This window comes from Pyrgilauda ruficollis, unplaced genomic scaffold (assembly GCF_017590135.1).
Source record: "Pyrgilauda ruficollis isolate IOZ18807 unplaced genomic scaffold, ASM1759013v1 scaffold3, whole genome shotgun sequence".
NCBI lineage: Eukaryota > Metazoa > Chordata > Aves > Passeriformes > Passeridae > Pyrgilauda > Pyrgilauda ruficollis.
In genome coordinates this window covers 23,907,708-23,921,006 of record NW_024524377.1, presented here as the reverse complement: position 1 = coordinate 23,921,006, position 13,299 = coordinate 23,907,708, and the positions used below count along the sequence as shown (strand labels likewise).

At 47.3% G+C, this 13,299-nt stretch overlaps 1 protein-coding gene across 1 annotated transcript in view; it reads left to right on the top strand.

The window, feature by feature from the left end:
- Window positions 1-6,002: 6,002 nt before the first annotated feature.
- Window positions 6,003-13,299, top strand: part of KLF7 (Kruppel like factor 7) — a 65,414-nt gene continuing 58,117 nt past the window's right edge. The window contains exon 1 of the mRNA XM_041473347.1: window positions 6,003-6,187. Within this exon, the coding sequence (XP_041329281.1) occupies window positions 6,086-6,187 (102 nt within the window). The 5' untranslated portion in view covers window positions 6,003-6,085. The remainder of the gene's footprint in view (window positions 6,188-13,299) is intronic.

Below are 13,299 nucleotides of genomic sequence, written 5' to 3'. Positions count from 1 at the left end.
CTGATCCTAATGCAAACAGCCACGGCCATAAGGTAAAAATTATTACAAATACAAAAACCCTAGAGCACATGAACAAACCACAGCAGATGAAGACTCCTTCCCCACAGTGGAAACTCAATCCTTTTACATGCTGAGCATGATTGATGCCTTTTCAGGACAGGGGGTCAAAAAAATCCATGACAGATCTGGATCAGACCCCATTCAACTATGATTTCTAAATTTCCCTTTAAGCATCAGGCTTTTTTTTCCTTTTTTTTTTTTTTTTTCCTCAGCCCAGAGAACTCAGCTGGATAATGTTTCTGCTTCAGGATGGCATGTCGTGTTTTCCCATCAAGCATCTTCTGTGTCTGGCGAGTGATCAACTTGCAAAGTCCACTGGGACTTTTGGGTGCCCCAAGCTATGATTTTGGGTTAGACTCATTCCATCTCTAATCCTGGAGAGTGCTCATTAGCCACCCTGCAATTAAGCCCATTGCAATGTCCACAGGGCACTGATTTGAAAGAGAAGGTGCATGTTTTCTGGAAGGAAGGGAGGCACAAGAACCTGCTGTGTCATACTCTCATGTTCCCTTTTGTTGCTGAAGATCTAGGGAACAGCTTGTGACTCACTGGAGGCCAGGAGGCACCTCCACCCACTCATGCCCAGCACAGAGATGCCACCACCCTGCTTCAGCGTGTCCTGTCCAGGCAGAGTCAAGTGCCACTGATGGCTGCAAGCTACAGCCATGCCGCTCCCCAGCATGGAGACAGGAAGGGCAGCAACCTCTGTTCCCTGTGTCTTGGGCTGCACCTGCCAGAAGGAGCAATGAAATACTGAGCAGCCCTCCACGTCACTGAAATGTTGCTGTACAGGCATGGGGCCAACAGCACTGACCTTTCTCCAGGAACATGAGGTCTGAACGAGATGAGAGGTTTGGAAGGAGTGAGGTATCCAGCTGGAGGAGGAACCAGGGATTTCTGGGGCATACAGAGACGTGCTTCACTGTAGAAAGGCAGTTGTCTCCCTTTTTGCTGCTTCATGCTTGTTTGGATTTTGTTTCTCTTCAGATGTGGACATGGATACAGATGCACAGACACTGTGGAGTATCGAGAAGTGGCAATGCTGAAGAGCAGGGTCACCTTTCAGCTCTTCCACTGTGCCTGTGACAGCTACCTGGCCATAAACCACCAGCACAAACCCCCCACTTTCCCAGTAGCAGCTTTCTGCATCCACTTCTGGAGAGGCTGAACTGCAGATCCAAGCATGCTCTGGTGCATTTATCAGTACCTTTCCCCCTCTTTGATCTTTGCAAGGCTTCACAACCAGTGGCAACCTCAACCCCACCAACCTGCAGGCACAACCTCTTCCTCTCCAGGAGGCACACAGCCTGAAGAATCAACACCTCTGAACGACACTGTCACAGGCTCTAAGCACAGCAAAGCTGTATTAGCTCAGTCTGAGATGGTGGAGAGGAAGAGATGCAGCTGGCAGCCTAAATGCAAATGTGATGGTAGAAGGAACTGGTAGCATGGACACCTGGGCCAATCTGTCCCTGCAGAAGAAAGTGCTTTAGCACTTCTGTTGACTATGCAGAAGGCCATAGGGTTTACAATTGCATCATGAGCTGTGTAGAGAGTAATTCAGTGTAGCTGTTGAAACATCATTGGTACCAAAGGAGGTGTATTCAGTGAAATGTTTACAGTATGAATTGATATACTCCCTGATTGCTTTATGGCATCTTGTCTCTGCCCAAGCCAAAGCAAAGAAACCCAAAATCAACATCTGAAAGTCACCTGCAAATCAGCTTTCTCTGGTGGGTCCCCACTAAGCATCCCTTGCCATTGCTTCTGGGGCAGTGGGGACACAAATATCACAAGGGAAAGCAGTCAGCAATCAAAATTGTGCTTCTGTGCACACCAGTGCCTTGCAGGGACCCAGCAAAATGCTGGGAGTGATTTTGCACTCCTTACTTTGAGAGGATAGAAAACGTTGTTGCCAGAGGACCTATGACAGGCTGTGACAAATTCAAGCTTCTCAGAGAAAACAGTTAAGACACCTTTTCTCTTTCTCTTGAAGAGCAGAAGGAGCAGGGAAATATTTTCTTTCTTTCTTTTCACTAGGACTAACTGCTCTCATCCCCCCTTAATGTAAAAAACATAACCACTTCCCCTTTCCAGGTGCCAAAGAGCACTGGTGCTATAGCACAACCAGCCATACCACTTCCCTGCATCTTCCTGACATTTCACCAAGTCACAGGAATGATGAAATCTTCTCGTGCAAGTAATTTTCTTTACCTGTTATGGGACAAATCTGTGCTCTGGCTGAAATGCCCGTCCTTACTCCCTGCAGGTCCAGCCTGCTCCCTTTGCCTGAATTTTTGTGTAGTCCTCTGTGCCCTTGAGCCCAGCTGTGTAGCAGTGGGGAGATATGGCTCCTCCTCCACATCTGATTGCGCTGCTCTCCGTGATGGGTGGCGTGGTGGGCCAGAGCAGGGAAAGTGGCGATCTGCCAGCAGAAAGGTCAGTACAGCCTGGGAAACCAGAGCTTGGCAGAAACCGCCCTCTGTTACCTCTGGGTTAGCACAGGTAGATGCCACCTCCGGTGCTGGACTAACAGTTTTATACCCAGTGTACCACCACATTCTTTTTTTGTCTAGGCTTTTCTGCTTCTGCCAAGTGACAACCCCATTCTGCTTTCTCGACTGACCTCCAAAGCAGAGTATCTGAGACAATAAAAATGCAATGTCTGCCTGGAAACCACCCAGGCAAGCGGCCAGATCTGTAGCCCAGCTCTTCACCTCAAGGCTCACAGCCAAAATCCTGCCCTCAGACACAATTCCTCCTGAAGCCAGCCAGAGAAGCAGAGCAGCATCTGCTCATCAGATCTGGCCACCAGTTACTGTGCAGCCTGGGCAGTCTGGGCTCTTTGCTGGTGTAGAGCAGCTGAGCTCCACCACTGAGCACAACCTCCTCCATGAGGGTGGAAAGCTGGCAGTTCCTACAGGGCATGCTTTCTGCAGAAAGTTCAGGATAAGATAGACAACTAGAAATATTTTAATTGATTCAAATAAGTGCTTCTCAGTGGCAAGCAGAGGGGACTATCAAGCAGAGAGAGCTCCTGGGCTGCCTGTACATCAAGGTTTGCAGTAAACCAAAGCATGAGCAACCCATAGCTTGCACAGGCCAGGCTAGAGGGGAGCTTGGGCATCAGACCACTAATATTTCTACATACTAAAATTGTAGTTATGATAAACAAGGTCAGAAATAAAGCACCAAAATGTTTTTCAGCTATGGGAATTACAGAATTCAAAGACAAAAAGCTTAAGACATTTAGATATTTAAGTAGCTGAGAGCATAAACCTTCACTGCTTTTGTCCTTTATTTCTCTGCCTAGGTCAGGAAAGCCTCTGCATATGCATTCGGCCTTGTTCTGACAAGCTGTTAAGGATAAATGCTTACAGACAGCTTTTTCTGAAACAGGTATTTCTTGTGTAACCCTCTCAGTACAGGAGTGTGCTATGGTACCCAAGTGCTGCTTCTTTCCACAGCTGACCACCTTTGTCGAGTTCTCTCCTCTACAGTCTTTAAAAGTTTTCCCTTCCCAAGGTGCCCAGGGAAGGTGTTGCTTTGCCAGATTGAGGCATGCTTGGAATGGGTAACGATGGTCTGCAAGACCTCTCCAGCAGTGCTTGCTGCGCTAACCTTCCCTCTCATCTTCCCACTAACACATACATTTACACATTTATGGGTATATTTATGAGAAAGAGTAGTTTATTATTCATGTCCAGCCTCACACACAGCTTCTCTGCCCAGCTAAAGATGCCAGGAATGGTCCTGTTTGAGACAACCTATAGCTCCCCAGCTGAAGCTGATGGCATCGTTTTCACAAGCAGCGCACAGGAGACATTCCACTTCAAGGGAGCTGCCCCTGGACCATCCAGACCCACAGCCTCAGGTCAGCACCTGAGCAACAGCTCCTGCAAGTCATCCTGCTGCTTCTTCAATGCAACCACAGAGTGTTTTTGTAGTGGTGAGACCATTTATTTGAGAAAATTGCCTATGTCCAGTTCTTTCCTGATTACTGCAGTTCTTCACAAAGGAATCTTCATTTCCCCTTTTCCCTCTACATTTTGACTCCTCAGACTAGAGAGATGCTTAGTCTCTCTCATTTTTCACAGCACCTAAAAGAACTTGGGATTGGTGCAACCATTATCTGGCCTTTCTGGAGAGGTTTATTCTGACAAGCCTTCTTCAAATACAGTTTTCAAAATTGTTGACATGGACCCAGTTTTGGAAAAGGCAATTTGTCTTTATTGCCAAGAAACAAAACATACCATGAACTAATCAGCACTGATGAATTCTGTGGCCTCATACTTTCACATCAGTCTGACTGGGACACCAGGGAAGAGACGTGTCTGTGCTAGTGGCATTGCACCAATGAATACCAGCCGAGGCCTGGCCCTGGCACGCTCATCCAGGTGCAAAGGGAAGAGAAAAGCAAGAAGATATATCTTAGTCATGGCAAGGGAAGTGTGACGCAACTGCTCTACAAAGAGATAGTTTAGCAATCCCTGGCAGCATCTGCTTGCCCTGGTACCCAGTCCAACTTACAGTGCTGACAACCCACCGTCAAAGGGCACCAGAGGGACCTTCATCCTGCAGCCTGGCAGCCAGATACAACCCTGGCAGGGGTTGTATCAAGTGGGCAATGCAACCCATGAGACCATAGGGCCCTCTGAATTTGAGAGCAACAAAGAGAACATATTTTTTTCTATTACTGGAAGCCCCTCCCTGCCCCCATCATCTTTAAATGAGCACTCAGTTCTGCAATCCTTCCAAAAGCAGAAATGCAACTGTGCCCGGTGCCAGAGTGATTTTGGGGAAGCTCTGCGCCACACTAACCATTTAAGGTCAAACAGCTCATTAGCCAACCCAAACTAGCACTCGGAGAGGGCTCAGCCTGATGAAATGCCATGACATGCCTTAGTAAGCACACTTACACTTACAGGGACGGCCTGCCTGATCAGCACTCAGAGGCCGGGCTCCTGTGCTCTGCCCACACAGGCACCGTGCACCTGCTCCTGGTGCCGGCGGCTCCCGCTCGGGGTATGTTCCCACTCCCACTCCTTCCAACACCCTCATAAGCCGCACATTTTTCCCCTGCCACCATAAGCCCCAGGAACTCGAGCACTAGAGGCTGGGGAGAGGCAGAGGGGCGCACACGGTGCGGGAAAGGCCGTGGGGGGAGTCCGGCAGTCACCGCCTGCGGGGCAGCCCCAGGCCGGGCCGCGGCTCGCCCGGCGCCCTCAGCCTGAGCGCGAGCGCCCCGCACCACCCCTCAGCGCGCCGCGCTCTGCCACCACCACGCGCCTCGCCGCCCTCTTATATAGCGCCCTAAAAATAGCTCGCCGCGCGCCGCCTCGCGAGCCTCGGGGAAGGGGCGGGAGCAGCGCTTCCGGCCAATCGCCGCCGGCGCCGGCGCTCCGGCCCCGCCCCTCGCGCCCCTCGCGACTCCGCCATTGGGCCACAGCGTCTTCAGGCGCGCGGCGGGCCCGCCCCGCCCGCCCCGCCGTTTACCCTACATGGCCACGCGCTGCCTGAGTGGGGCCGCGCGGCTGCGCGCGCGGGGGGGCCGGGGGCGGGGAAGGCGGTCGCGAACGCGCATGGCCGCGGCGCGGGGCTGCGCGGAGCGCGGCGGGGACGTGCCCCGGTGCGGCGGCCGCGGGGTGCTCGGTGCGCGCCGGCGCCGCTCGTCCTCCTCGGCCCGGCCCCCGAACCTCGCCGTCCCTCCGCGCTGATCCGCTTTCTCTCTCTCTCTTTTTTTAAAGTGTGACTGAAACAAAACAAAGCCAAAGGGACGCTGGATCTATCATTGGCCGCGCGGCTGCGCGCGCGGGGGGGCCGGGCCGGGCCGGGCCGGGCTTGCTGAGGGAGGGTGAGAGGGAAGCGGGGAGGGAAGCGGCGTGAGGGGGGGCGGGATGTGGGATGTGGTGTCCCATTGGTTGATTTTCCTCCTCCTTTTTTTTTTTATGACCAAAAACAACCCCCCACCCGAGCAAACAAACACACACAAAAGCAGAAAGAAAGGGTCTTGCTCAGCAGCAGCATGGATGTCTTGGCTAGTTATAGTATATTCCAGGAACTCCAGCTTGTCCACGACACCGGCTACTTCTCAGCTTTGCCATCCTTGGAGGAAAACTGGCAGCAGGTGAATCATTTAAATTACTCCTGTAAATCTCTTAAGCGCAGACAGTCGATGCATTGAGGCTGCATTTCTGACTTTATTTTATTTTTGTTCTTTAATTCAGGGTTGGGTTTTTTTGGTGGTTTTTTTTTTTTTTTTTATTTTTGCCGCGTGGGTAGACCTTTAAATCTCTGTATTTTTTACTGTGACAAACTGAGCAGTCCATTCAAATCTGTCTGCCTTCAATCCTTTCTGAGCACACCCGACAGTACCTGAGATCCGGTGGCATTCTTTAGGGTTTTGTTTTTTATGATGACTACTATTTATTTTATTTTTGAGCTTAGATTTTTTTTTTTTTATTTTGCTTTGTTTTGTTTTTTTGAACAAGTCTACTCACTTCTAGCCAGTGCTGAAAACTGGCAGCTGGTGGAAATGGAATAGATCATTCTTATTTTCAGGTAATTAGTATATGTCAATAAAAATCGTAGCTTAAGTCGGAGGTGGAGGGTGGGCAGGTGTGTAGAAGTACTAGCAAAAGCTTTAAGGCTAAGTTCAGTAACTAGGAATGTGACTTATTTTTCTCTTTTTTTTTTTTTCTTGGAAGATGAGTAGAAACGCACACTTCTTGCTGTCTTGAAACAATGACGCCTTAGGCTGGTTCCAGTAAACCAGTGTGTTCTGAGGCACTGTAGGGTTAGTATGCAGCCAGAATAAAGGGAAAGATGGAAATCAATTATTATGAATGCGTTAAAATGATGACTGGCAGCATGAATACAAGTAAGACCAAGGGGAAGAGTAGGTTACAGAGAAGAGCTTTATAAAATACACCATGAACCCAGTTGTTAACTGTAAATAGTTATCAGCTGGGATATTGAGGGAAAAGGAAAGACAGCATTTCTATTTGCAGCCACATTTTTTGAGGTAGTCCTGCTTCTTGATGTGATTTTCTGGCAGAGGTGATACACCAGGTGAAATTCTGGAAACTGGTGTCTCTTTAAAAGAAAAAAAAAACATCTGCTGGTGGGTAGAAATAGTGGAGTGTGGCTGGGATGACATGTGGTGCTATTGCAGCGCACGGACCCGTGGCACTATCAGTGTGAGAATAATGAGCCACAGGATTTCATCTTGCCAGCCTTCACCTGGGTCTTGGCTAGTGTAAGGGTAGCCTGGCAGTTTTGGCATGTTCATTTAATTTTTCCTTACAAGTGTGTGTGGGTAGAAACGTGGATGGCAGAGCTTCTGGGGAGTACTCGGGCTGTAGCATTGTCAGCCAGCTGGACGGGGTTGGACCTTCAAAGGTTTACCCATAGTAAAATCGTTCTGGCTTCAGCTTTGTATGTGTGTGCACACAAAGCAGAGGTTCATTGTCAGCTACAGGATGAACACATTCAGGGTTTATTTTTCAAAATGACCAAAGCAACTTTGCTTTATCCTCCAAGGGGGAGGGGATGCTTTTTGTTATTAATATTCAGTGCACAGATCCATGATGGTCACATCTGCTTTCCTTTTATATTTTTAACGTGCTAATTAAACTGAAGAGGTTAATATAATTTAATTAAAAAATATTTCATAGCATCGTTGTTGGATGGGTTGCATATTACTAACAGTCCAAAGCGACATAGTGTGTTGACATAGCCAGCGTGCTTCAGGCAGTGCTGAGAGTGATACTCTGTCTCCTTCTGCCTTCTTTTATGTGCGGAAGAGCAGCAGTTTGTTTTATACAGTAGCATGTACCTGCCCAATCCCACGGTTACCATTGCAGAATTTAAAGTCATGCTCCTGGTTAAACCCCATTGATTCTCCACGTATGTTAAAAAGAGAAGCTGAAAATAATTTGCTACGTTTTCCCTTATTTCCTCTGAAATCCTGCAACCAGTGCCCAATGTTTCATAATCCATCCTGTATTTACGGTTTGTTCCCCTGTTGCTGCCTGGACTCTCCTTGCAAACAACAGGCAGCAAAACTGATGTGTCAGTGGTGGGAGCAGCTGAAGCTGGCTGTGCAGGCACCGTGCTGTTACACGAGCTTGGCAGACCCACTGACACAGAGACCCCGATTTAATTCTTCTGAATCACTTACGATGTAATCAAGTATTGGGGATTTACTTATTTTAGGCAAACTGTAGTAACTTTGAGACAAAGAATGTGTGTGTTTCTAAAGGATCCTTTAAAACTAAAGGCTATAGTTGAGACTCCGGGGTAGTGACTGATTCCTATGGGATGTGTCAGAAGTGGGAAACAGCAGCTTTAATTTTGAGTAAAAACACTTGAACAAGTCCTGCCTCTGCTCCAGTGGTGCTACAGAGGCTCCAGGGCAGTGCTTCTCCCAGCAGCAGAGCAGTGCCCCAGGAGATTACTTCAGTCGCTTAAAAAAGCATGGGTTGAGGGGGGAAAATAGATGTGTGGGTTAAGAGCAAGCTTCTTTATCACATTGTGAGCTCCAGTTTTGTGATTAGCAGCCACTAGTTCGTGATGTGCAGAGGTTAGTCAGTGCCAGTCCTGCTCTGACAAAGGATGCTTACTGTTGTATCATGAAAGATGCACCTGCCCCACTGAAAATCAGAGCATGCCTTGGGGTGAAAGCGTTGACACAGTCCTGTCTTCCTTTTCTCCTGAGCCTGGAAAACAGTCTGGTAGCTGCTGGCTGAGGAATATACAGCTGGGCCAGTTGCTCGTATTTGGATTGTGAAACACCCATTACTCACAGAGGGCACTGACAGCACAGGCAGGTTGGTAAATGCTTGCACGCAGTCAGCTGATCTCCGTTTTCCCTTCCCACTGCTAGAGGAACGTGAGCAAGTTTGGTATCTGTGCTTTTGACAATTAGTGTTGGAGTTGAATGAGTGCAACCCAGCAATATGTACAAAACAAACAGATTTTGTGTAGGAACAAATTGTCTCCTTTTGTGTAGGTTTCTGTTTTAGAAGGCAAAAATGCAAACAAAGAAACCCTTATTCCACCCTGGACATAGTTTGCATTGTGGAAGTAGAAATACCTGAAGTGGAAGCTGGAAATGAACCTGTGATGTGTTTGATGATTTATTTAAAACACATATTGGGAAGGGAGAGCTTAATTTTTAGGCAACAAAAGCTGAGCTCCTCTCTGAGCTTTGGGTGTACTTCTTGTGGCAAAACACTTTTGAGGTGAGGAGGATTTTTCTTGGAGTGGGGATGTCAGAATCTTAACAAGTAATCAATAGCACAATTTCATCAGGAGAGAGAACTTTGTTTAGCTTTTCCAGCAGTGTTGAGCCTCCATGGCACTGAGGAGGGATTAAAGGAAGAGCTGGGCTGTGTGCATTGGGAAATGAGTCGTTTGCTCTAAGTCAGCTGGCTGATACCTCATGTTTCTGCCTGGTGCTTCATCCTGACTCTGGTTGAACCGTCCTAGTTCTCTCTGTCCCTGCAAGCTGACTCTGCAGTTCAGGACCAGGGCGGGGGGAGGTTTCAGCACCTGCGTGGCTGCTGCGCTGCTGCAGGAGGACCTCTGGCCACATATGCCAGTGCTCTGGGGTGGCTGTCTCATGTGGCATCCCTGAGATTGGAAGCAGACTGCTGGGAGAGGCAGCAGGAGGCTGAAGAGCACCTCATTACTCTGCAGAGGAAGGAAGTGGGTAGGAGGCTGTTTTTGAGGGAGATAACTCTGAGGAGCAGAGCCTGTGCAGCTGCACATGGTCCCACTTTTGTGTGCCAGGCTGCAGAGAGGGGGAGAGCAGGGCTGAGAATTTGGAAGGGGTGGACATGGGGCTTCCCTCTGTTCTTCTTGCTGGGCCTTCACAATGTCATTTAGGGGATCATTGAAAGATCAGGGTGCAGAAGCATCTTTTGTAATCAGATATGCCTCTTCCTAGGGGTGACATTTTAGACATCCCTATTGTCCTTCTCCATAGGCCCCTTGGTGGACTCAGAACTCACTGTCCTATTGTGAAACGGGTCTGATCAGGACACTTTGGGGCTGTCTTCATATTCATGGGGAGCGTAGGGCAGTGACTAGCATGGCAGTTCCCATAATGTCAGAATATGGGAGCACAAAGAGCAGGTGGATGCACAGAGTCATCCTTTGTAGCTGATGCAGCTGTATAAAAACAGCAGGGCTTAAGTGCCAAAGCCCGGTTTATTCTGGAGGAGATAGCCTTTCCCACATGTGTCAGCAGGCAGCACAGGTCTAATTGGCCGGCAGAAGTGGAAATGGCATTATATTGTTTGCTGATAACCATTGCCTGATAACATTTCCTTTTGCCTTGGCTGACCCAGCTGCTCTCAGCTGCAGCAAACAATGATCCTTTCAAGAAAGATGCACATTTCCTGTAAAGCATAGGATCGAGGAAGCCTTTGTTTTTCTGTTGATCCTTTCATATAGCCTTCTTTGCCTGTTTTTAATCAATTCTTCAAGCCTCAGTTTCCCCTCTTTCTGAAGTGTCTGACAACAGCAATGCTAAGGCCTAATGGTTTTTGTGGAGCTGAGAAGGCTGAGTTTTGAGTCATCCTGGAAGAGGGTTTTGAGATCCCTGTGCTGTGTGAGAGCAGAGTATCCCAGGGTGACTAATCTAGTAGGATTCTTATATCTTAATGCTGACTTTTGCTTGGCAGACAGGGTCATTTTCAGGCCTATAGGAAAAATTTCCACTCCTACTGGAAAGGAATAAATCACACTGAAGAACATTCCTGCCTCCCCATCGTCTCCATTGTTCTAGTTTAATGGCATAGTTGGCCACTATGTAAACTAAACCATCTCTTTTAATATTGCTATTTCATCTTGGTTCCAGTCACAGTGTAACACATTTCTTAAGTGCTTATAGTACATCATGCCTCTTGGGAATAACTTTCAGAAATGGTTGACTTCCAAGAACAGCCACATGTGTAATGCAGTGTATTTCAGACTCTGAACGCCGCTCCATTTATACCTGCAGTCCCTCTGCTTGCTCCATGTGCTGAAAGCATGCTTCTGCCACCTTACAGAAAGAGATGGACAAAGAGAGGAAAGACAAACTTGAAACTGCTGTCTCTGTTGTTACATGATTTCTTAATTACAGAATCTGTTGTTAAAAGTGATTATTTTTTGGCATTCTGAAAGCATAGAGTCCTGCAATCCATGTTACAGGTCTTAAAATAGCAGATTATGTGAATGACTTGTATCAAGTGGTTTTGAAATGGGGTAAATACCTTTAAGCAATGTACAATCATAATGTGGGTACTCAGCTAGAAAATATTTTCTCTTACTTGTTTGGGATGCTTAAATCTACCCTTCCCCAAGCCTGTACATTTTTGTATGTCCTAGTGAATAGGCATTGCATAAATTAGAATAGGCTACATGAAAATCATGATATATAGCTAGTCTGCAGCATGGTGCTTTCATGTAGAAATGGCAGAAGGTTTTCAGTTCCAGATAGCAATTTCATACTTAAGCTTTCCAGGGTCAAGGCAAATGGTATCTTCTGGATATTGTTGGGGGATTTTTTAAGGCTTTTGTCAAATGATTCTCCACTGAGAAACATCCAGTGTGTTGTTTCTCCATTCTGAGTTAGGAAACGTTATAGGGAAGCAAGAAGGAAGCTGCTTCTCTTTGATTGTAGCTGCCTGTGAACGACCTTGATTGCAGTTGTCCTAATGAAACAAAGGGATTTTGCTCGCTGACTGAGCAATACTGCTGTTCAGTACTTTAAGCAATGAGTTAGTAGTACACCTCATCTCCTATCAAGTTGGTCACATTTTGCAGAGGGGAAGAAAAATTGTAGACTTTTGATCATCATGTTCAAAACCTCATTAAAAGTTACGCCCAGGCATTGGTAATTGATGGTGGTTTTCTTTTTTGATGCTAAACCTGAATTTTTGGAGAGTTAATAAAGGTGTTTTCAAGAGTAGTGCCGAGTTCCTCTTTCTGCTTCCCTGGACTCTCAAGTGCCTTCTGTCCATTCCCTACATTTACAATGTCCCCACAGTTTTCAAGCTCCTGCCAGTGCTCAGGAGCTGGGAGTGCCATTTTTGTGGTATCTTTTAGACTGACATTGACTCACCTGAATTACTGAATTTCTTCTCCCCACATGTCCTTTTTGTACTATGGGTGCTTCTGTCTTGGTCAACATTAGTGTGGATTCACTCAAACTGCAGAGTTCAATGGATTCTGTAGCAAGCAAACAAAACAAACCTGCCAGGAAAAGAGCCTCTTCCCAACATTGCCACTGCGAGTTAAAAAATTGTGCCTGGGTCCCAAGAGATGGTCATTAAAGTCACAGACCTTTTATTTTTTAATTTGATATTCTTTATGTTTTCTTTGCATTTGAGCCACTGAAGATTTGTTCCATTGTCTTTTGTTATTAAAAAAAAAATCCCAAACAACCTGGGATTTCTGACTCTTGATTCCAGCAGCATTGAGAAAAGGAAAGTAAGTGGCATTTATAAGTGTGTACATCAGAAAAAGCTTATGTATTGCTTTGGTCACCAAGCTGTGTTTACCGTTCGTGCTGTGGCAGCAGCTGGTGAGGAAGACTGCTTGGCTGCTCAGGTTGTTAGGCTGTCTGTGAAAGTAAGCTGCCTGTGAGTTCATGTTTCAGCCTTTGTGCTCAAAGACAGTTAGACATCTTGGATTTAATCAGGACGCCAAACCTTTGCTTCTCAGTTCTTCAGTTACAAGAAGCATTGGCAGCTCTTGTGTTCTGATATGCTGCTCTGGGGATTCCTGGTCTGGTTTCTGGTGCTTAGGCACAGTGGCTGGGGCAGGGGAGGGTTGTGTGAGGCCATGGGGACACGGGCTCCAGCCCCTCTGGAGCTGCGGGCCCAGATCCTGCCACACCAGCCACCAGGACAGCTCGTGTGCAGAGAAGCCATCGGTGGGGTGGGGCGTTGCCTCTCAAAAGAAGATTCTGAAAGGTAAGCTTAAATGCCCCTTCCCAGAGGTCTGGGTTGTCTTTGTGACAACCTGTGCATGGCACTGATTTGACCCTTCTCAAGTCTTTAATAGGGGTTGGAGTTGAGTGTAGGATGGTTGGGCAGAAGGCATTTAATTTTTTTTTCTTTTAAAGGTTTAGTATATCAACTCTGATTTATTAAGCTTCTCTGATGCTGTTAATCCTTTTGAAGTAGGTACCCATCCACTCACTGTTCTTGCATGTGAAGGATCCTTTCAATCTGAAGCATTTCC